Raw genomic sequence first — 21,647 nt, 5'->3', positions numbered from 1 at the left:
AGAAGAGCTCCCAGAGCTGCTTCCCCCGACAATGATTCGGATAGACACCAAAACCTTCTCCACCAACCCTCTCCCTCTGTCTCCCCCTTCTCCTCCCCTCCTCCCCCTCTTTCCTCCCCTCCTCCACCCCTCTCTCTGTCCAGTCCCCAGCTCCAGGCTGAGTTTCTGAGAAGAGCTCCCAGAGCTGCTTCCCCCGACAACGATTCGGATAGACACAAAAACCTTCCCCACCAACCCTCTCCCTCTGTCTCCCCTTCTCCTCCCCTCCTCCCCCTCTTTCCTCCCCTCCTCCACCCCTCTCTCTGTCCAGTCCCCAGCTCCAGGCTGAGTTTCTGAGAAGAGCTCCCAGAGCTGCTTCCCCCGACAACGATTCGGATAGACACAAAAACCTTCCCCACCAACCCTCTCCCTCTGTCTCCCCCTCTGTGTCCCTCTTCTCCTCCCCTCCTACCCCTCTTTCCTCCCCTCCTCCACCCCTCTCCCTGTCCAGTCCCCAGCTCCAGGCTGAGTTTCTGAGGAGAGCAAGCCGTGGTCTGAGAACTGTCTCCTGTGACACCAGCGATGTCCTCACCTCCCCCAGCTCCACCCTGGTCTCCCTCCTAACCTCCATCACCACCTCCACCCTTACCCCCCCCCCACAGCCCCTGTCCTCCTCCATGCCCACTAAAGAGGGTGAGTTTTGAAGCAGTGCCATGGTCTAGTACTGATAGTAAAGTCATGTGATGCTTGTCTCTCTCCAGTTCTCAGCCACTGAATAGTAGTAGTAGTGGTTGTGTCGTTATAGTATACTAGTAGTAATGTCGGTATAGTATACGAGTAGTATTGTCAGTATAGTATACTAGTAGTAGTAGTGTCGTTATAGTATACTACTAGTAGTAGTGTCGTTATAGTATACTACTAGTAGTGGTAGCAGTGTCGTTATAGTATACTACTAGTAGTAGTGTCGTTATAGCACACTACTAATTGTAGTGTCGTTATAGCATACTACTAATTGTAGTGTCGTTATAGCATACTACTAATTGTAGTGTCGTTATAGCATACTACTAATTGTAGTGTCGTTATAGCATACTACTAATTGTAGTGTCGTTATAGCATACTACTAATTGTAGTGTCGTTATAGCATACTACTAATTGTAGTGTCGTTATAGCGTAGCAGTTGTGTCGTTATAGTATACTACTAGTAGTAGGTTCGTTATAGTATACTACTAGTAGTAGTGTCGTTATAGCATACTACTAATTGTAGTGTCGTTATAGCATACTACTAATTGTAGTGTCGTTATAGCATACTACTAATTGTAGTGTCGTTATAGCATACTAGTAGTGGTAGCAGTGTCGTTATAGTATACTACTAGTAGTAGTGTCGTTATAGCACACTACTAATTGTAGTGTCGTTATAGCATACTACTAATTGTAGTGTCGTTATAGCACACTACTAATTGTAGTGTCGTTATAGCATACTAGTAGTGGTAGCAGTGTCGTTATAGTATACTACTAGTAGTAGTGTCGTTATAGCATAATACTAATTGTAGTGTCGTTATAGCATACTAGTAGTGGTAGCAGTGTCGTTATAGTATACTACTAGTAGTAGTGTCGTTATAGCATACTACTAATTGTAGTGTCGTTATAGCACACTACTAATTGTAGTGTCGTTAAAGAGTAGCAGTTGTGTTGTTATAGTATACTACTAGTTGTAGTGTCGTTATAGTAAACTACCACCAGTAGTAGTAGTGGTAGTGTAGTTATAGTAAACTACCAGTAGTGGTGTTATAGTATACTAGTAGAAGTAGTAGTGGTGTTATAGTATACCAGTAGTAGTAATGGAGTTATAGTATACTAGTAGTGGTAGTAGTGTCGTTATAGTATACTACTAGTAGTAGTGTCGTTATAGCATACTACTAATTGTAGTGTCGTTATAGAGTAGCAGTTGTGTTGTTATAGTATACTACTAGTTGTAGTGTCGTTATAGTAAACTACCACCAGTAGTAGTAGTAGTGTAGTTATAGTAAACTAGTAGTAGTGTAGTCGTAGTTATAGTAAACTACCAGTAGTGGTAGTAGTGTAGTAGTAGTAGTAGTGGAGTTATCATATACTAGCAGTGGTAGTAGTGTCGTTATAGTATACTAGTAGTGGTAGCAGTGTCGTTATAGTATACTACTAGTAGTAGTGTAGTCGTAGTTATAGTAAACTACCAGTAGTGGTAGTAGTGTAGTAGTAGTAGTAGTGTAGTTATAGTATACTAGTAGTAGTAATGGAGTTATAGTATACCAGTAGTAGTAATGGAGTTATCGTATACTAGCAGTGGTAGTAGTGTCGTTATAGAATACTACTAGTAGTGACTGTGTAGTTTACTGTCAATAGTGTAGTTATAGTATACAAGTAGTAGGAGTAGTGTAGTAGTGTACTATTAGTAATGTACTTACAGTCTAATAGTATGAGTGTTACTATAGTATACTAATAGTAGTGTCATTATAGTATACTAGTAGTAGTGTTGTTTTAGTATACCAGTAGTGTCGTTTTAGTATACTAGTAGTAGTGTCGTTTTAGTATACTAGTAGTAGTGGTGTAGTTATAGTATACTAGTAGTAGTTGTAGTGTGGTTATAGTATACTTGTAGTAGCGGTGTAGTTACAGTATTCCAGTAGTAGTGTAGTTATGGTACACTAGTGTTTGTAGTGTAGTTATAGTATACTAGTAGTAGTTTTAGTAGTAGTGGAAGTAGTAGTGTGCTTATAGTATACTAGTAGTAGTAGTGTAGTCATAGCAGTAGTAGCCGTGGTGTAAAGTACTTCAGTAAAAATACTTGAAAGTACTACTTAAGTCTTTTTTTTAGGTATCTGAACTTTACTTTACTATTTATATATTTGACTACTTTTACTTCACTACATTCCTAAAGAAAATAATGTACTTTTTACTCAATACATTTTCTCTGAAACCCAAACGTACTCGTTACATTTTGAATGCTTAGCAGGACAGGAAAATTGTCCAATTCATGTACTTAGCAAGAAAATATACGTGGTCATCCCTGTTGCTTCTGATCTTGCGGACTCACTAAACACAAATGCTTATTTTGTAAATGATGTCTGTGTTGGAGTGTGCCCTTGGCTATCCGTAAATAAAAAAACAAGAAAATGGTGCCGTCTGGTTTGCTTAATATAAGGAATTTGAAATGATTTATACTTTTACTTTGAATACTTAAGTATATTTTAACAATTACATTTAGTTTTGATAATTTAGGATATTTAAAACCAAATACTTTTAGACTTTTAATCAAGTAGTATTTTACTGGGTGACCTTCATAAAGATACCTAGGTCATTTTCTATTAAGCTATCTTTACTTTTACTCAAGTATGACAATTGGGTACGTTTTCCACCACTGACTAGTAGTCTAGTTACAGTATACTAACAGTAGTAGTGCCATTATAATATACTGCTGGTAGCAGTGTCATTATAGTATATTACTACTAGTAGTAATGTCGTTATAGTATACTAGTAGTAGTGTTGGTATATTATACTAGTAGTAGTGCCGTTACTGTATACTAGTAGCAGTGTAGTTATAGTATACTAGTAGTAGTGCAGTTATAGTATACTAGTAGTAGTAGTTTAGTTATAGTATACTAGAAGTGTAGTTATAGTGTACTAGTAGTAGTGATAGTGTAGTTATAGAATGTGTAGTAGTGTAGTTATAGTATACTAGTAGTGTAGTTATAGTATACTAGTATTATTAGTGTAGTTATAGTATACTACCAGTAGTAGTGTAGTTATAGTATACTATTGTAGTAGTTGAGCAGTTATAGTATACTACTAAAGTAGTGTAGTTATGGTATACTAGTGGTAGTGTAGTTATATTGTACTAGGAGTAGTTTAGTTGTAGTATACCAGTAGTATACCAGTAGTGTAGTTATAATATACTACTTTTAGTAGTAGTAGTGTCATTGTAGTTTACTAGCAGTAGTTCAGTTATTGTATACTAGTGGTAGTATTGTAGTTATAGCATACTAGTAGTAGTAGTGTAGTTATAGTACACTAGTATTAGTAACGGAGTTATACTAGTAGTGGTAGTGTCGTTATAGTATACTAGTAGTAGTGTAGTTATGGTATACCAGTAGTAGTAGTAGTGTAGTTATAGTATACTAGTAGCAGTAAAGTACTTCATTAAAAATACTTGAAAGTACAACTTAAGTATTTTTGGGGGGTATCTGTACTTTACTGTTTATATTTGACTACTTTTACTTCACTACATTCCTAAAGAAAATAATGTACTTTTTATTCCATATATTTTCTCTGAAACGCAAAAGTACTTGTAACATTTTGAATGCTTCGCAGGACAGGAAAATTGTCCAATTCATGCACTTATCAAGAGAACATCCATGGTCATCCCTATTGCCTCTGATCTGGCTGTTTGTAAATGATGTGTTAAGTGTTGGAGTGTGTCCCTGGCTATCCATAAATTTAAAAAACAAGAAAATTATGCCGTCTGGTTTGCTTAATATAAGGAATCGTTATAGTATACAAGTAGTAGTGTCGTTATAGTATACTAGTTGTACTTTTGTCATTATAGTATACTAGCTGTAGTGTCGTTATAGTATACTAGTTGTAGTAGTGTCGTTATATTATACTAGTAGTAGTTGTGTAGTTATAGTATACTTCTAGTAGTAGTGTAGTGTAGTTATGGTATACTAGTACAGTAGTAATGTGTGTGTGTGTGTGTCCAGTCGAGCTGCTGTGTGTAACATAGTGGTGTACAATAACGTGTGTGTGTGTGTGTGTGTAGGTTGCACTACTCTCCTGTCTCTCTCCAGTCCTGAGCTGCTAACTGAGCTGTGTCAATCTCAGTCCCGTCCTATGAAGCACGTCTCTGTCTCTAAAGGACTCACCACTGTCTTCTCTGGACGGGGCAGGGGCATAACGGTAAGGTGTGTGTGTGTCACACCACTGTCTTCTCTGGACGGGGGGCGGACAGAAAGTATTTGGGGCAAGATGTGAGAATTGATCTACTGTTGTGTATATAAACTCTTCCTGACTCTCTCTCTCTCTGTGCTCCAGAATCCTAGCCCTGCCACTGCCTCAGGAGCAGCCAACCAGACACTCCGCTCAGACTCCATGGCCAATAGGAGAGGACAGGCAGGTCCCAGGCTGTCTAATGGGACAAAGCGTTAGACTAAGCTAAAGTGCCCCTGATGACCCCAGCTACTGTATAATGTAATTGAAATGAATGAAAACCAGCAGTCCTGTGGCCCTCCGGGAACTGGAGTTGAGAACTGAATGACACATTATCAAACACTATCTATACTGCCATGTGCCATTGTCAACACATTAACATCATAGACACAATGCCAACCCACCGACAGACTTACCCACACACACACTGTACCTCTTCATGTAAGACATGGAAAGCAATGTGGTGAGGTGAAGTAGGTCTCTCTCTGTAAAAAAATAAATTATCAAATGTATCACAACATACTTGTTTGTCTCTATTGTGTGTGTGTGTGTGTGTGTGTAACTTCACTGATAAGATCCAACCCATGGCCAGAGTCTAGAGACATCATGAGATACAGAGACTGTGTGTGCGTTGATAGAGGGCTGATGAAACAGTGGTTGAGATAAGAGCCAAAGGTTAAAGGTCAAGTACAGAGTGTTCCAGAAGGTGTGGCTTAAAGAGGAAGTGTTTCTTTACTGTAATGCATTTAGAAAGAGAGGGAAAGGAAAACAAAACTAAGAAATAGTGTAAGCTGCAAAGGGACAAGAAGATAGAGAAATACAGCTAGGGTGGACAGCCGTTTACTACTAGTTAGTTGTATTCCCCAGCCGGATCTCTCTGTCGCGAATAGCCTGGGGACGAGGTTACCTACCAGTATGTGAGGGGTGGTCTACTGAGTGTGTCTGTGTTCAGGACAGTACCTGTTTGTGTAGACAAGATGGGCATTAATGGGCGACTGCAACGCTACCTGCTGCCAGCCTCCATCACGGCTCTGCTGCTCTTCCTCAGTTCTTTCTGGCTCCGTGAGTTTCCACTTTAACCATAGGATTTAGCTGATACTGTTCTCTGTGTGGCTGTGTGTGTATATTGTGACAAACTGTACACGTGTTTCTCTCGTTCTCAGCTCAGATTGCAATGCGTGATTGTGAGACCTCCTGGCACCCCTGTCTGAGTTTCAATTTCTACCTTCCAACAGTGAGTACACACACACACACACTCACACACAATTTAGCCTGTAGAGAAATGTCTTAACAGTTAGTTAGTTGTTCTATAATTTACATTGTAGTGTGAAACCAAGTGATAGATTGTAATATATAATAAAGATAAATAGGACATACACTACGTGGCCAAAATGATTTGGACACCTGCTCGTTGAACATCTCATTCCAAAATCATGGGCATTAATGTGGAGTTGGTCCCCCTTTGCTGCTATAACAGCCTCCACTCTTCTGGGAAGGATTTCCACTAGATGTTGGAACATTGCTTCTGGGACTTGCTTCCATTCAGCCATAAGAGCATTAGTGAGGTCGAGTACTGATGTTGGGCGATTAGGCCTGGCTTGCAGTCGGCATTCCAATGGGGATCTTAGGCGTGTGTGCGGCTGCTCGGCCATGGAAACCTATTTCATTACGCTCCCAACGAAACAGTTCTTGTGCTGACGTTGCTTCCAGAGGCAGTTTAGAACGTGGGAGTGAGTGTTGCAACCGAGGACAGACAATTTTTCAGCACTCCGCTGTCCCGTTCTGTGAGCTTTTGTGGCCTACCACTTCACGGCTGAGCCGTTGTTGCTCCTGAAAGTTTCCACTTCACAATAACATCACTTACAGTTTACCAGGGCAGCTTTACTGTCAGTGTTTGTCTATGGAAATTGCATGGCTGTGTTGCTCAGTTTATACACCTGTCAGCAACAGGTGTGCCTGAAATAGCTGAATTGACTAATTTGAATGGGTGTCCACATACTTTTCGTCATGTAGTGTAGATATGATACTTCATCTTCTCCGCCTCTCTCCCTCTCTCTCCTGTTCCAGCTGGAGAGCCCTGTTATTCCTCATCCAGGAGGGGTGCAGAGTGGGGGACAGCAGGGTGAGAGGGGTGTAGTGTTGAGTTCTGTGCCCCCTCTCCAGGTGTGTCAAGGTCAACAATTCCAGGTGTGGCGTCTCATGTCCCACCTGACCTCTTCCATGGCTACGCACTCTGATGATGTTCTGATGGAGCACTACCTCTACAGCTGGGATGAACTCATCAAGTACGGTGTGTGTGTGTCTGTGTGTGAGAGTGTTTATAAGGGGAACACCTTTTAAACTTGCCATAAATGATACAGTAAGGAGTTGTTAGGTGAAGGGCTCTACATTGATTCCCCACTCCTCTCTCTCGCTCTCTCTCTAGGTTTATGGAATCTCTCGGACCTCTGGTCAGTTTTTTCTCTCAGAAGGTCAAAGATAAGATTGCTGTCATCAGAGAGCTGGCCCAGCAGGAGAAAGAGGCCCTTGAGAAACGAAGTCCAGTAGAAGGACACTCTGGACTACAAACTCGCGCATCAGGACTACAAGGCCCAGCGGCCTACAGTTCGGTGCGTTCCATGGTGGAGTCGGAGCTGCAAAGGGGCTTGGTGAACTTCAGTGTGCGGACGCGCTCCGGCTGCAGAAATCTGCTGCGGCTCCACCGTTCGCTGCTCTGGATCCTGCTGCTACTGCAGGGCCTGGGGGAGGGACCGGACGCACAGGGGGTTTACCGCACCCCTGGGGAGCTCTGCAGGTATCTTAGACAGAAAACATGCACACACACACTCAAAAGGTTACTTCACAATTTCACTAAATGATTGAAGACCAAGTCTCACACTACCCATAGCCTGATGGCCATGCCAGCTTGCCAGTATCGTGGGCACAGACGCCTGCTCTCTCACACACGCACTAACCCTAACCTTGCCCCTGTTCCCTAGGGATGCGTACACCGTGGCCCTGGCCCCCCATCACCCCTGGTTGATCCGCAGTGCGGCTGAGCTGGTGTTTGTAGCTCTGCCAGACAGAAGAGTGTTCCTGGATATAGTTTGTGTGAGAAAAGAGGAGGAGGTTGGGCCGGTGCTCAACATTGTTGTAGACGTTATGAGAGAGGTATACACACGCACACAGAGCATACTGGAAGAACACAACATGATAGAGCTGCCATAGAAAGACACAGACAGACACAGACAGGCAGACAGACAGACAGACAGGTATGCCAGCACACATAGCCTGCACAGACTATAAAGACACGTGATAGAAAGACTAGAAACACACAGCAACTCAGTTAGTTAGGCCTGCCGTATAAGCCTGTTAACAACTATATATGTAGAAAAGCCCTTATAACTAATGAGAACCGTGGAATACTTGCTTTGTGTCAGTGAAAGGAGTGAATAAACATGTTATTTATTCACATGTCTGTAGTTGTTCTTCTGTGTGTGTGTCTACTGCTGTAAATCACAGAAGTAGAATTAAGTACCTGGATCACCAGGCGGGCACTCTGTCCTTCTACAGTGTCTCTGACACAATGACCCTCCTCCACAGTGTCCAGACCAGATTCACGCAGCCCCTCTATCCTGGGTTCTGGCTTCATTGCTTTAAGACCACAGCTGAGTTATGGGAGTTAGACTAGAGTCCTATGTCAGTGATGCTTTACCCTACTATTATGTGAATTGTTTATTTCCTTCTTCTGTGACCCCCAGAGGATTGGCTCTCACAGACTGAGCTCTCTGTAGTCTAGATAGAATTTGAGGTTATGGTTTACCATGCCTTACTATTCTGTGAGGTTTTCCTTTTCTTTGAATAGCAGAGGATTGACTTTCACAGATTCAGTTATTTCTAGAATTCAAAGTTATTTTCCCCAAATCCTATGATGTTGAAAATGAATCTGTATCTCCGGTGAGACTTTATCTCTGAAGGCAGCATGTGATAGGCCATACATTGTTTTCAGAATAATTTCTTAACCCGTTCTTTCCCTTTGTAATCGTGTACTCTTTTTCAGAGGTAGCCATTTGTTATGTAGGCTACAGTGCATATGTTGCTGTATATTTTATGTGTATTTATCCTAGATCTCTCACATGCTTGATGTTACAGGTCCCCTCGAGGTCCATATTATACCAATAGTTTTTCAATCAAATGAAGTAAGTAGTTTACTGAGCCCTTATTTACAGTGTTCACTCAATATTGACAATGCTGAAGCAAATGCAAACTGATAAATAAACAGCGTGTTTGTTGAGCATCTGATGAGTGAACTACTTCTTTCACATTCAGAGCCTCCTAATGCTCTAGTGGCAATCACAAAGCAGCATGAATACTCTGTTTTGAAATACATTTAAGTGAGTTACATTTAATTTTACAGTGTCTTTTTTGTGAAAAACGACATGAAAAGATAACAAGGAAATTAATTGAATGCAGTAAATCTTTATTTTATTAATTAGGTGTTGTTATTTGTTAGATTGACATTTTAAGGCGTTCCAAAAGCATTTGTTGATGGCCGAGAACATCCTGACAAAGATGGAGGGTTTGTGTTTCTTCTCCTTGGGTTGAGAAGTGGAGAGACAACTCTCTTGAAGTGGAGCCATGACAGCCTTTGGCACTGTGTTGGGTACTAGAGACCGAAGGGAAAGTTGGCATGAACTTTAGTCAACAAACCTACATGAACTTGGTTTTAAAATGATTGTGTGCTCATCCTTTCATGTTGCTAATGTTGTGCGACTGTGAAATATTATGCAGTTTATATATATTTATATATATATATTTATATATATATTTAATATATATACATTTAATATATATATATTATCAGAGTTTATATAAAAAACTGTGATAAAATAATAATTAGCCGTTAGACTTACATATGCAATGGTCCTCTTCCCGGGGAACCTTAATCTGGTCCTGGGCTTCCTCTGAGGGCTGTACCTGCTTTTTGTTGCGCCGCCTCAAGCACTTATTGTTTCAAAATAAAATGTCTTACTGAATGTAATTCTTAAAACAACATCATTTATACAACAGCAACAATTATAAAGTAATGCCATTGAGAGGTTTTCATATTGTGTAGTAAGACACCCAACAGCAAGTAATAAACACCCAAAAAATTACAGCAAAAGTCAATTATAACATTTCACTTAGACCCATTTCTGGTTTACCTTGAGGTTGAGTCTGAACTTGGAAAACTTTGGGAGGAATCTGAACCTCCATTTGCCTTGTTTCACAGCCCGGGGAGAACTGGAATCAATCTGGGCCTGCTCCACAGACCCAGTAGCAATGATGGATGCCTCTCTGTCATGGATGTTGTCCTCCACTGTGTGACTAGAGGCTCCAGAAATGTTGTCCATCACTTGGTGACAGATCGCGCTTGTGAACAGATTCACTGTGTCATCGTAAACCTGCGAAGAACTAGCAGACACCTGAGAGCTGCTACAATCAAGTACAGTCACTAGAGAAGTAGTGGAACTTGAGCTGCGGTGACTAGATGTGCTCGATGGAACATCGTAAAGGGAGGCTTCCTGATCCAAGCCCCACAATGAAGGAGGCAAGATCAAAGGAAGCAGCAATTGCTTCACTAACTCCTCAGCGAACATGTAGATGAGTTTGGAGGAGAAGGGTTTCCCCACTTGGTTTTCCCTCCTTGCTAGGTTAAGCAAAACTGTGTCAGAGACACACTTAGCGACTGCCACCGATTTGATTAGTGGGACGCTGTTCTGCTCCTGAATGAGGCTCTCAAGTTGAGCAACAAGGTCATGGCACAATGAGTGAATCTTCTCCTTTGAGATAAGTTCTTCTAGTGATGTTAGATCAGAGTCTGGAGAAGTGATCTGCTGCATCACTTCAGGATCAAGATGTTCAATGATGAAGCTCGCCACACCATTCAGGGTTTTTCCTAGGTCACTCAATGAGGCCCCAGATGCAATATCATCTCTTGCATCAATACATGTGCTTCTAATGACAGGGAAGCTACTGTCCAGTAACTCAGTTGACATTGGAGTTCCTGGGAGAGTGTGAGTATTGTTCAATCTCTGAGACATTGAGCCTTTTGAAGCAGTAGATAAAGAAGTTGAAGGCCTTTGAAGCTCTTGCCACTCTTGCTCTGTATCATCCTCACTGCAAACTGTCTCCACACCCTCCAGCATCATTCCCACAATGCCATGGAGTTGCACCAGCTCCCGTGAGGTCATCAATTCCTCCGATCTGGTCATTTCCTCTTGGATGGCAAGCAAGATTTGACTGCTACTTTTTTTGGCTTGCGTTATGATAGCATCTGTGGTTTTTACATCTGGTTGATGATGCCGGATGAAAAACTCTCTCAGGTTGTTCCGCAGGTGCCTATAAATAGTCTGTGCTGTAGACCAAAGTTTAAAGTCAGAAATGGCAACACCACTTTGCCAGCTCTTGCTTGATGTCTCAGAATAACTTGTGGTACCATGTAGAAGGGCAGAATCAGTTGGCTGTAGACTATCAGTTGATTCGGTGGTCTGCAACAGGCTCTTCATGTCTTTCACAACGGCTGCAACAACACCAAAAGAGGATGAGTCCATGCTCATAAAGGAAGTTGAGGAGGAATCCTGTTGAATGCCAAAATCTGATTGACTGACCCGACTCGTGTGGGACTCTGATATGCTGGAACTTCCTGAGTTGGAAAAGCATCTGACAGATTCAATTAGGACTTGTTTCACTCGTTTCACAGCCTGAGTCTGAAACGTTTCACTGGAGAGTTCGCAAATGAATCCATTTGGAGAAACGCACAAACTCTCTGATGAAGAAGTTGCAGAACTTACGGCAGAGATGACCTTTAACCAAGCTATGACATGGTCCACAAACTCAGTAGCCAAAAGGGACGTATCCGATGACATCTTTTCATGTGAATATGTCAATTCTTCCTCAGGAACTTCTGGCTTGTAACATGACACAATTTTGCTCACAACCTCCTTAGTGGTAGAGTCGAGGTGAAGCTGAATGATCTGAGGGCTAAGAGCCATAGGTCTGGAGCTTTCGCTCTGATGTCTATGAAGAGCCACTTCTCCTGGTGATATGACCCCTGGAAGCATACGCTCACTCTTGTTGGATCCAAATGACTTTTGGATCAAAGTAGGAGCAGAAATGTTTTTAGCTTGCTCTAGATTCTCCTCTTTGTCTCGTTCTGAGCTGTTAGGGGCCAAAAGTCGAGAGTAAAATCCCCTCAGCGTATTCTGCAACCTTTTAGAAAGGTTAAGGGCCGCGGTTAGAGCTTTCATTTTTGTGAAATCTGATTGTGCGATACATGTCATATCGCTCAGAAAGGAATCCATAATTTCAGAGGCTTCAGAACCTACATTAATTGTAGTTGTTAAAAGTTCTGGCATAGCTGGCAGATTCCTTTCACTGGCCAGATTACATGAATGCTCAGGTGTGCAAGCAGACATTTGTGCAGATAGACTTCTGCTAGACCTAATGAGCACTTCGCTAATAGCGTTAGTGGCTTCTGACTTCAATTCACCACTGGAGAATTTCTCAATGGTTGTCATTACAGGAGATCCAAGCTTTTTCTCAGAAGGTGAAAGTATGAGGATGTTTGGACTCACCAAGCTGCCAGAGGATACAGTCTCTTTCAGATTTTTTTCCTCTGCTAGGGAGTCTTCCAGAAGACCAACACTATCCCTTGAAGCCAAAACATTTACTTTGTGTGTTATTTCTCGAAGCACATCCATTGTTCCTTGCTCTCCTCCCTGGCATTCTCTGGAGTTGACCATAACAGCCATGACCTCTCCTGTCAATGGTGCAAGAGAAGCCTCAATGTCCACATTCTCCTTAGATGGATTGGTTTTGGCTTGAGGCGCAGCCTGTCCAGTGATTCCAAACCTCCGCAACTTGGCACAGATAACAGACACCAGCTTCTGGGCGGCCTGCATGGCATATCGCCTGCCAGTGTCACACAACACTGGTCTTGATTTACCTGAGCTGGAACAGGAGATGATCAGTGAGATGTCAGAGTTCACCTGACTCACGACATCTCTGACCACAGATCTGGTCAATCCAGGTGAGCCAGAAGAGCAGGATTGATCACCCAGCGTTTGGAGAATTGTGGCCTCTGTGATCCCAAAGAGGGCATTCAGAGGATCTGTCAGTCGAATGTCTACTCGATGTGCCCTCTGCAACGACGTCTGGGAACTTCAAAACAAACACAAGAATTTATCAGTCTTGGCTAATGTTTACATATTGATCTCTGCAAATCAATACTTTAAATTCACCTAAATCCCAATAATTATAATATTTAGTTCTCTAAAGATGTGGTGTCTGCCTTCTTACTTTACCACAAAAACAGTTGTTCATTAGCTTTTCATTCTTAGAAGTGTCATATGCTGTGTAATGTGTGAAAAAGTTGGTTTGAATTCAGTATGTACACAGTGCTAAGATCAGGCACACAGTTGAAGTGCGGTCGGTGAACATACCTTGAGGAAGAACGTGGAGTGGGTGTGTGGGAGCTGTAATAATGTCTGCCACTGTCGCTCGTCCTCAATTCTCTGTTGTGGTAACTGTGTCCGCGGATCAATTCCAGCCTCTGTTCAAATTCAGTGGAAGAGGGGTAGGGACTCTTGACCCATTGACTGTACAGACACCTTCCACTGCTGGGCCTTGTGGATAGATCTTTGTCATCAAATGTCACCATGTGTGACTGCTCAAAATCAGTGGCTGAGGGGGAGGGAGTCCTGGCCCATTGACTGCACAGGGACCTTCCACTGCCAGGCCTCTGAGGTAGACCATCTTCATTCAATTTCACCACATGTTCCTGGATGCTTGCAATGTTGGCGCACTCTGATCCAGTCAGCGAGGGAGAGGAACTAGCTTCTCCAGCGGAATCAAGCTCTAATATTTGTGCAAGGGTCGGGATGAGGATCTCTACCGCAATGTGGGAAACCGTTTTCGCTATCTTCCTACACATTTTGTCAAGTTGTACTTTGGTTGTCTGTTTCAAAACAAAAAAAGAGCATAATATTTATTCTTGAGGGGCTGTGTTGTCAAGTGCTTAGTTAGTCAATATGATAAACTTCATGTCCAACTTTCTATCAAATAATCACACATCAAATGTTGACAGATAAACTTACAGGATTTCTCATGCCCTCCTGAATAACCTCCCACTGCCTGATAAAGACACAAGTTAACATGTTCAGTTGTTTTGTAGTGGTCCAGACAGGGTTGTTGTATAAAGAATGGATGCTATTTAAAGTTTTTGATCATACCTATCAGTGAGATTCCTCATGAAATTGATGAGGATTGGGAAGCAGACGTCCTCTTCCATTCCTGAGGGGTAAAGTTGACTCTTGTGTAATTCCTCATGTAAGAGTTGAATTACGGCCGCTCTGTTTCGGTATTTATCTGGATAGTGAGCTCGGGGTGAACAGAATGCCACTGAGGAACCTAAAGGACAAAAATAAATTAGTTTTAAAAAATAATGAATCTGCACAACAAAAGGAACAAAACAGTACATGTACTAGGAAAATAAATAGTTTAATATAGAAAAATCTCTAACCTTCAGTGCCTTGGTCTGCTGATTTTTTGGGGGCCTTCAAGAATACAGTTTTCAAATCACACATTATTATTTGTAACATCAAGTTAAAGCAGTCCATTATTTAGCCAATTGACAGCAAGATAGATTCAAACCTAGAAAATAACCCAAGTGGCCAGAGGACCAATCACACCTTCCTCTCATTCTTTCTATCCTATACAGTGTTTATCAAAATGAAAGTGAGTTTTTTTAATATGTAGAGATTCTGTAAACTTTTTGTTGAAAAGCTGTGAAGCTGTTGAAAGACTGCTTCCTTTTCATCTGACATTGAATCGAGTTTGTAAAATGAAACAGGATAGATTAAAACCTAGCAAAAAAATGTAAAAAATGATAAGAGGACCAATCTTACCTCGCCAGACATGACCTTCTTCTCTTCCTTTAGTTGAGCGTCTGGTTTCTCTGCCTCCACCTCCTCTTCCATCCCTTTCTCCTGGTGGCTATCTTCCAAGTCCTGTTGTAATCAAGTGTTGTTGTTATAATCATCATAACTAGCCTGTAAAGAAATTACAGCAAAACTCAATGACAACATTTCACTTAGACCCATTTCTGGTTTACCTTGAGGTTGAGTCTGAACTTGGGAAACTTTGGGAGGAATCTGAACCTCCATTTGCCTTGTTTCACAGCCCGGGGAGAACTGGAATCACTCTGGGCCTGCTCCACAGACCCAGTAGCAATGATGGATGCCTCTCTGTCATGGATGTTGTCCTCCACTGTGTGACTAGAGGCTCCAGAAATGTTGTCCATCACTTGGTGACAGATCGCGCTTGTGAACAGATTCACTGTGTCATCGTAAACCTGCGAAGAACTAGCAGACACCTGAGAGCTGCTACAATCAAGTACAGTCACTAGAGAAGTAGTGGAACTTGAGCTGCGGTGACTAGATGTGCTCGATGGAACATCGTAAAGGGAGGCTTCCTGATCCAAGCCCCACAATGAAGGAGGCAAGATCAAAGGAAGCAGCAATTGCTTCACTAACTCCTCAGCGAACATGTAGATGAGTTTGGAGGAGAAGGGTTTCCCCACTTGGTTTTCCCTCCTTGCTAGGTTAAGCAAAACTGTGTCAGAGACACACTTAGCGACTGCCACCGATTTGATTAGTGGGACGCTGTTCTGCTCCTGAATGAGGCTCTCAAGTTGAGCAACAAGGTCATGGCACAATGAGTGAATCTTCTCCTTTGAGATAAGTTCTTCTAGTGATGTTAGATCAGAGTCTGGAGAAGTGATCTGCTGCATCACTTCAGGATCAAGATGTTCAATGATGAAGCACGCCACACCATTCAGGGTTTTTCCTAGGTCACTCAATGAGGCCCCGGATGCAATATCATCTCTTGCATCAATACATGTGCTTCTAATGACAGGTAAGCTACTGTCCAGTAACTCAGTTGACATTGGAGTTCCTGGGAGAGTGTGAGTATTGTTCAATCTCTGAGACATTGAGCCTTTTGAAGCAGTAGATAAAGAAGTTGAAGGCCTTTGAAGCTCTTGCCACTCTTGCTCTGTATCATCCTCACTGCAAACTGTCTCCACACCCTCCAGCATCATTCCCACAATGCCATGGAGTTGCACCAGCTCCGGTGAGGTCATCAATTCCTCCGATCTGGTCATTTCCTCTTGGATGGCAAGCAAGATTTGACTGCTACTTTTTTTGGCTTGCGTTATGATAGCATCTGTGGTTTTTACATCTGGTTGATGATGCCGGATGAAAAACTCTCTCAGGTTGTTCCGCAGGTGCCTATAAATAGTCTGTGCTGTAGACCAAAGTTTAAAGTCAGAAATGGCAATACCACTTTGCCAGCTCTTTCTTGATGTCTCAGAATAACTTGTGGTACCATGTAGAAGGGCAGGATCAGTTGGCTGTAGACTATCAGTTGATTCGGTGGTCTGCAACAGGCTCTTCATGTCTTTCACAACGGCTGCAACAACACCAAAAGAGGATGAGTCCATGCTCATAAAGGAAGTTGAGGAGGAATCCTGTTGAATGCCAAAATCTGATTGACTGACCCGACTAGTGTGGGACTCTGATATGCTGGAACTTCCTGAGTTGGAAAAGCACCTGACAGATTCAATTAGGACTTGTTTCACTCGTTTCACAGCCTGTGTCTGAAACGTTTCACTGGAGAGTTCGCAAATGAATGCATTTGGAGAAACGCACAAACTCTCTGATGAAGAAGTTGCAGAACTTGTGGCAGAGATGACCTTTAACCAAGCTATGACATGGTCCACAAACTCAGTAGCCAAAAGGGACGTATCCGATGACATCTTTTCATGTGAATATGTCAATTCTTCCTCAGGAACTTCTGGCTTGTAACATGACACAATTGTGCTCACAACCTCCTTAGTGGTAGAGTCGAGGTGAAGCTGAATGATCTGAGGGCTAAGAGCCATAGGTCTGGAGCTTTCGCTCTGATGTCTATGAAGAGCCACTTCTCCTGGTGATATGACCCTGGAAGCATACGCTCACTCTTGTTGGATCCAAATGACTTTTGGATCAAAGTAGGAGCAGAAATGTTTTTAGCTTGCTCTAGATTCTCCTCTTTGTCTCGTTCTGAGCTGTTAGGGGCCAAAAGTCGAGAGTAAAATCCCCTCAGCGTATTCTGCAACCTTTTAGAAAGGTTAAGGGCCGCGGGTAGAGCTTTCATTTTTGTGAAATCTGATTGTGCGATACATGTCATATCGCTCAGAAAGGAATCCATAATTTCAGAGGCTTCAGAACCTACATTAATTGTAGTTGTTAAAAGTTCTGGCATAGCTGGCAGATTCCTTTCACTGGCCAGATTACATGAATGCTCAGGTGTGCAAGCAGACATTTGTGCAGATAGACTTCTGCTAGACCTAATGAGCACTTCGCTAATAGCGTTAGTGGCTTCTGACTTCAATTCACCACTGGAGAATTTCTCAATGGTTGTCATTACAGGAGATCCAAGCTTTTTCTCAGAAGGTGAAAGTATGAGGATGTTTGGACTCACCAAGCTGCCAGAGGATACAGTCTCTTTCAGATTTTTTTCCTCTGCTAGGAGTCTTCCAGAAGACCAACACTATCCCTTGAAGCCAAAACATTTACTTTGTGTGTTATTTCTCGAAGCACATCCATTGTTCCTTGCTCTCCTCCCTGGCATTCTCTGGAGTTGACCATAACAGCCATGACCTCTCCTGTCAATGGTGCAAGAGAAGCCTCAATGTCCACATTCTCCTTAGATGGATTGGTTTTGGCTTGAGGCGCAGCCTGTCCAGTGATTCCAAACCTCCGCAACTTGGCACAGATAACAGACACCAGCTTCTGGGCGGCCTGCATGGCATATCGCCTGCCAGTGTCACACAACACTGGTCTTGATTTACCTGAGCTGGAACAGGAGATGATCAGTGAGATGTCAGAGTTCACCTGACTCACGACATCTCTGACCACAGATCTGGTCAATCCAGGTGAGCCAGAAGAGCAGGATTGATCACCCAGCGTTTGGAGAATTGTGGCCTCTGTGATCCCAAAGAGGGCATTCAGAGGATCTGTCAGTCGAATGTCTACTCGATGTGCCCTCTGCAACGACGTCTGGGAACTTCAAAACAAACACAAGAATTTATCAGTCTTGGCTAATGTTTACATATTGATCTCTGCAAATCAATACTTTAAATTCACCTAAATCCCAATAATTATAATATTTAGTTCTCTAAAGATGTGGTGTCTGCCTTCTTATTTTACCATAAAAACAGTCATTCATTAGCTTTTCATTCTTAGAAGTGTCATATGCTGTGTAATGTGTGAAAAAGTTGGTTTGAATTCAGTATGTACACAGTGCTAAGATCAGGCACACAGTTGAAGTGTGGTCGGTGAACATACCTTGAGGAAGAACGTGGAGTGGGTGTGTGGGAGCTGTAATAATGTCTGCCACTGTCGCTCGTCCTCAATTCTCTGTTGTGGTAACTGTGTCCGCGGATCAATTCCAGCCTCTGTTCAAATTCAGTGGATGAGGGGTAGGGAATCTTGACCCATTGACTGCACAGGGACCTTCCACTGCCAGGCCTCTGAGGTAGACCATCTTCATTCAATTTCACCACATGTTCCTGGATGCTTGCAATGTTGGCGCACTCTGAACCAGTCAGCGAGGGAGAGGAACTAGCTTCTCCAGCGGAATCAAGCTCTAATATTTGTGCAAGGGTCGGGATGAGGATCTCTACCGCAATGTGGGAAACCGTTTTCGCTATCTTCCTACACATTTTGGCAAGTTGTACTTTGGTTGTCTGTTTCAATAAAAAAAAAGAGCATAATATTTATTCTTGAGGGGCTGTGTTGTCAAGTGCTTAGTTAGTCAATATGATAAACTTCATGTCCAACTTTCTATCAAATAATCACACATCAAATGTTGACAGATAAACTTACAGGATTTCTCATGCCCTCCTGAATAACCTCCCACTGCCTGATAAAGACACAAGTTAACATGTTCAGTTGTTTTGTAGTGGTCCAGACAGGGTTGTTGTATAAAGAATGGATGCTATTTAAAGTTTTTGATCATACCTATCAGTGAGATTCCTCATGAAATTGATGAGGATTGGGAAGCAGACGTCCTCTTCCATTCCTGAGGGGTAAAGTTGACTCTTGTGTAATTCCTCATGTAAGAGTTGAATTACGGCCGCTCTGTTTCGGTATTTATCTGGATAGTGAGCTCGGGGTGAACAGAATGCCACTGAGGAACCTAAAGGACAAAAATAAATTAGTTTTTAAAATAATGAATCTGCACAACAAAAGGAACAAAACAGTACATGTACTAGGAAAATAAATAGTTTAATATAGAAAAATCTCTAACCTTCAGTGCCTTGGTCTGCTGATTTTTTGGGGGCCTTCAAGAATACAGTTTTCAAATCACACATTATTATTTGTAACATCAAGTTAAAGCAGTCCATTATTTAGCCAATTGACAGCAAGATAGATTCAAACCTAGAAAATAACCCAAGTGGCCAGAGGACCAATCACACCTTCCTCTCATTCTTTCTATCCTATACAGTGTTTATCAAAATGAAAGTGAGTTTTTTTAATATGTAGAGATTCTGTAAACTTTTTGTTGAAAAGCTGTGAAGCTGTTGAAAGACTGCTTCCTTTTCATCTGACATTGAATCGAGTTTGTAAAATGAAACAGGATAGATTAAAACCTAGCAAAAAAATGTAAAGAAATGATAAGAGGACCAATCTTACCTCGCCAGACATGACCTTCTTCTCTTCCTTTAGTTGAGCGTCTGGTTTCTCTGCCTCCACCTCTTCCTCCTCTTCCATCCCTTTCTCCTGGTGGCTATCTTCCAAGTCCTGTTGTAATCAAGTGTTGTTGTTATAATCATCATAACTAGCCTATTGCAGTTATCCTCAAAATTAAAGTCATTAAAAGTCTTTTAACCCATGAAGCTTTTTATCTGTAGACATTGTGAAAAGTTGTGTTAATAAGAGGTAACACAAAGCTGCCAAAATAGACCTACCTCCTTTTTGTCTGACTTTGAATGAATTTGTAAAACGAAACCAAAAAGTGCAGAAATGTGTTCTAGTTATATGCTATGCCATCTAAGCACAGTCTGCACCAAGGACACAGCAGAGAAGGGTCCGCCTGAACTGCAGCCAAAGTACTCAAATAGGTGTTGACCATTAGAGATCCTATTAAATAAAAGCATTCTAATTCCAAGGTTCTAATTCCTAATTCTATGGTGTTGACCTTATTGACGTCATAACGATGGCATAGTGTACAACGGGTGGCCCTGCACAGGAATTTGAATGCAACCATTAAAAATAGCCTAATATGATAAAAATAAATATCTCGGTTGAAGTAATAATAAGGCCGGCATATGGAAGGAAAGGGGGATACCTTAGTCAGTTGCGCAAATGAATTACATTCAAATGAAATGTGTCTTCCGCATTTATCCCAAGTCCTCTGACAAGGCATAATAACTGGTTCCATCCACACAGTTAGACCTACGCGACAATATAACAGCTAGGCCTCTGTGATAGATTTCCTTCATCACATGCAAGTCAACATCACCTGCAAGTCAACCCAATAGAAGTTCAACTTGGTTGATTTCAAAAAAGATGTATGCTATTACTCACCATTCTTTACGTTGACAAAAACCGTGTGTCGACTTTGTCACAGCTGTCAGCAAAAAAAAAACGATGGTGTGAAAGTAGGACTACGCAAACAACACGAAAACAGACGCGATTGGAGATTCAATTTAAGAATAATTGTAATTGACAACGACTGAATCGGAATACCGCGATCTCGCGTTCAGCACCAAAGTGCAGTGGACAGCGGTCGTCTCTCGTGCAACCCCATCCTTCAGTAATAGGCCTATAACAAAAAGTGGCGGGCTGGAGTTTGGGTGAAAACACGAAGTAAAGATTGTAGCTTTAAGGCAAACTATGGGGGGAAATGGCACAGGCGATAGCACTATCTGTCCGTTCTGATCTGGATGGTAAGCAAAACACAAGGTTTTGACTATATTTTGCATTAGGCAAAGTAAGAAATATTTTTGAAATATAGCCATAGCTTTCAATAAGCGAGATAAGGCACTTACTGTTTCTTCATCCATCTCTGTGTTGAATTGATGAAAATGTTTCTGTGGTGGGATGTCAATTAATAATGATAGGCTACACAATGGTTGTACATGACGTAACAGAGAGATGGGCGTGTGTATGTCTTTGTGGCGTTATCAATCTTTTCATGAGGCAAAATAAATGCTAAGATTTTAAAATAAAACAGTTTTGCCATAAGCATTCACACATGTCTAAAACATATTCTAAATCCATAACATGGTTTGTTCACCATAGAGCCAACCTCATCCCTTAGTAATAGGCCTATAGAAAAAGTGGCTGGGCAGCAGTGCTGTTTAGCTGAAAAACGAATGAAGGATTTTAGCTTTAAGGCAAACTAGGGGAAAACAACGACACGGGCTCATGACACTGTCTCCAAGGTTCTAATCTAAATGGTAGCAAAATAGAAGTTTTTGATTATGTTTAGTTGTACATGACATAACGATGTGTCTGTAGGCTTGTTCTACATTGCAGCCGAAAGTGCAGGCGATTTCTGAATGACTGATCTACAATACAAAGAACCTTGCATCCTCAATAAATCTCATTGTTATTTGTAGATCCGTCAGTCAAACACAA

General features: G+C 41.9%; 3 protein-coding genes across 4 annotated transcripts; 1 reads left to right on the top strand and 2 right to left on the bottom strand.

The window, feature by feature from the left end:
- The first annotated feature begins 534 nt into the window (after positions 1 to 534).
- gltpd2a (glycolipid transfer protein domain containing 2a) lies at positions 535 to 9,217 on the top strand. 2 transcript variants are annotated; one of them, XM_042298390.1, is made up of 7 exons: positions 535 to 672; positions 4,772 to 4,908; positions 5,044 to 6,000; positions 6,102 to 6,172; positions 7,102 to 7,223; positions 7,364 to 7,732; positions 7,917 to 9,217. In XM_042298390.1, the coding sequence occupies exons 3-7, from the start codon at positions 5,916 to 5,918 to the stop codon at positions 8,143 to 8,145; spliced, it is 876 nt and encodes a 291-aa protein (XP_042154324.1). In that variant the 5' UTR covers positions 535 to 672; positions 4,772 to 4,908; positions 5,044 to 5,915; the 3' UTR covers positions 8,146 to 9,217. The 2 variants fall into 2 exon arrangements, with proteins under 2 accessions (XP_042154324.1, XP_024229488.1); XM_024373720.2 differs by having other exon boundaries at positions 7,006 to 7,223.
- Positions 9,218 to 9,390: 173 nt separating this feature from the next.
- On the bottom strand, positions 9,391 to 16,953 carry LOC112214738. The gene is made up of 9 exons (XM_042298389.1): positions 15,071 to 16,953; positions 14,865 to 14,966; positions 14,480 to 14,513; positions 14,190 to 14,367; positions 14,055 to 14,091; positions 13,401 to 13,915; positions 10,122 to 13,119; positions 9,831 to 9,921; positions 9,391 to 9,583 (listed from the first exon to the last, which is right to left on the bottom strand). The coding sequence occupies exons 1-9, from the start codon at positions 16,898 to 16,900 to the stop codon at positions 9,420 to 9,422; spliced, it is 5,949 nt and encodes a 1,982-aa protein (XP_042154323.1). The 5' UTR covers positions 16,901 to 16,953; the 3' UTR covers positions 9,391 to 9,419.
- Positions 16,954 to 17,525: 572 nt separating this feature from the next.
- Positions 17,526 to 19,799, bottom strand: LOC121839347. The gene is made up of 6 exons (XM_042297809.1): positions 19,698 to 19,799; positions 19,312 to 19,345; positions 19,023 to 19,200; positions 18,888 to 18,924; positions 18,348 to 18,748; positions 17,526 to 18,066 (listed from the first exon to the last, which is right to left on the bottom strand). Exons 1-6 carry the CDS (start codon positions 19,773 to 19,775, stop codon positions 17,526 to 17,528), a joined length of 1,269 nt encoding a protein of 422 aa, XP_042153743.1. The 5' UTR covers positions 19,776 to 19,799.
- Between the last annotated feature and the right edge of the window lie 1,848 nt (positions 19,800 to 21,647).

This window comes from Oncorhynchus tshawytscha, linkage group LG15, assembly GCF_018296145.1.
Source record: "Oncorhynchus tshawytscha isolate Ot180627B linkage group LG15, Otsh_v2.0, whole genome shotgun sequence".
In the NCBI taxonomy this organism is placed as follows: Eukaryota; Metazoa; Chordata; class Actinopteri; order Salmoniformes; family Salmonidae; genus Oncorhynchus; species Oncorhynchus tshawytscha.
Note: the sequence above shows the minus strand (reverse complement) of the source record. Positions and strands in the feature narration are given on the sequence as shown.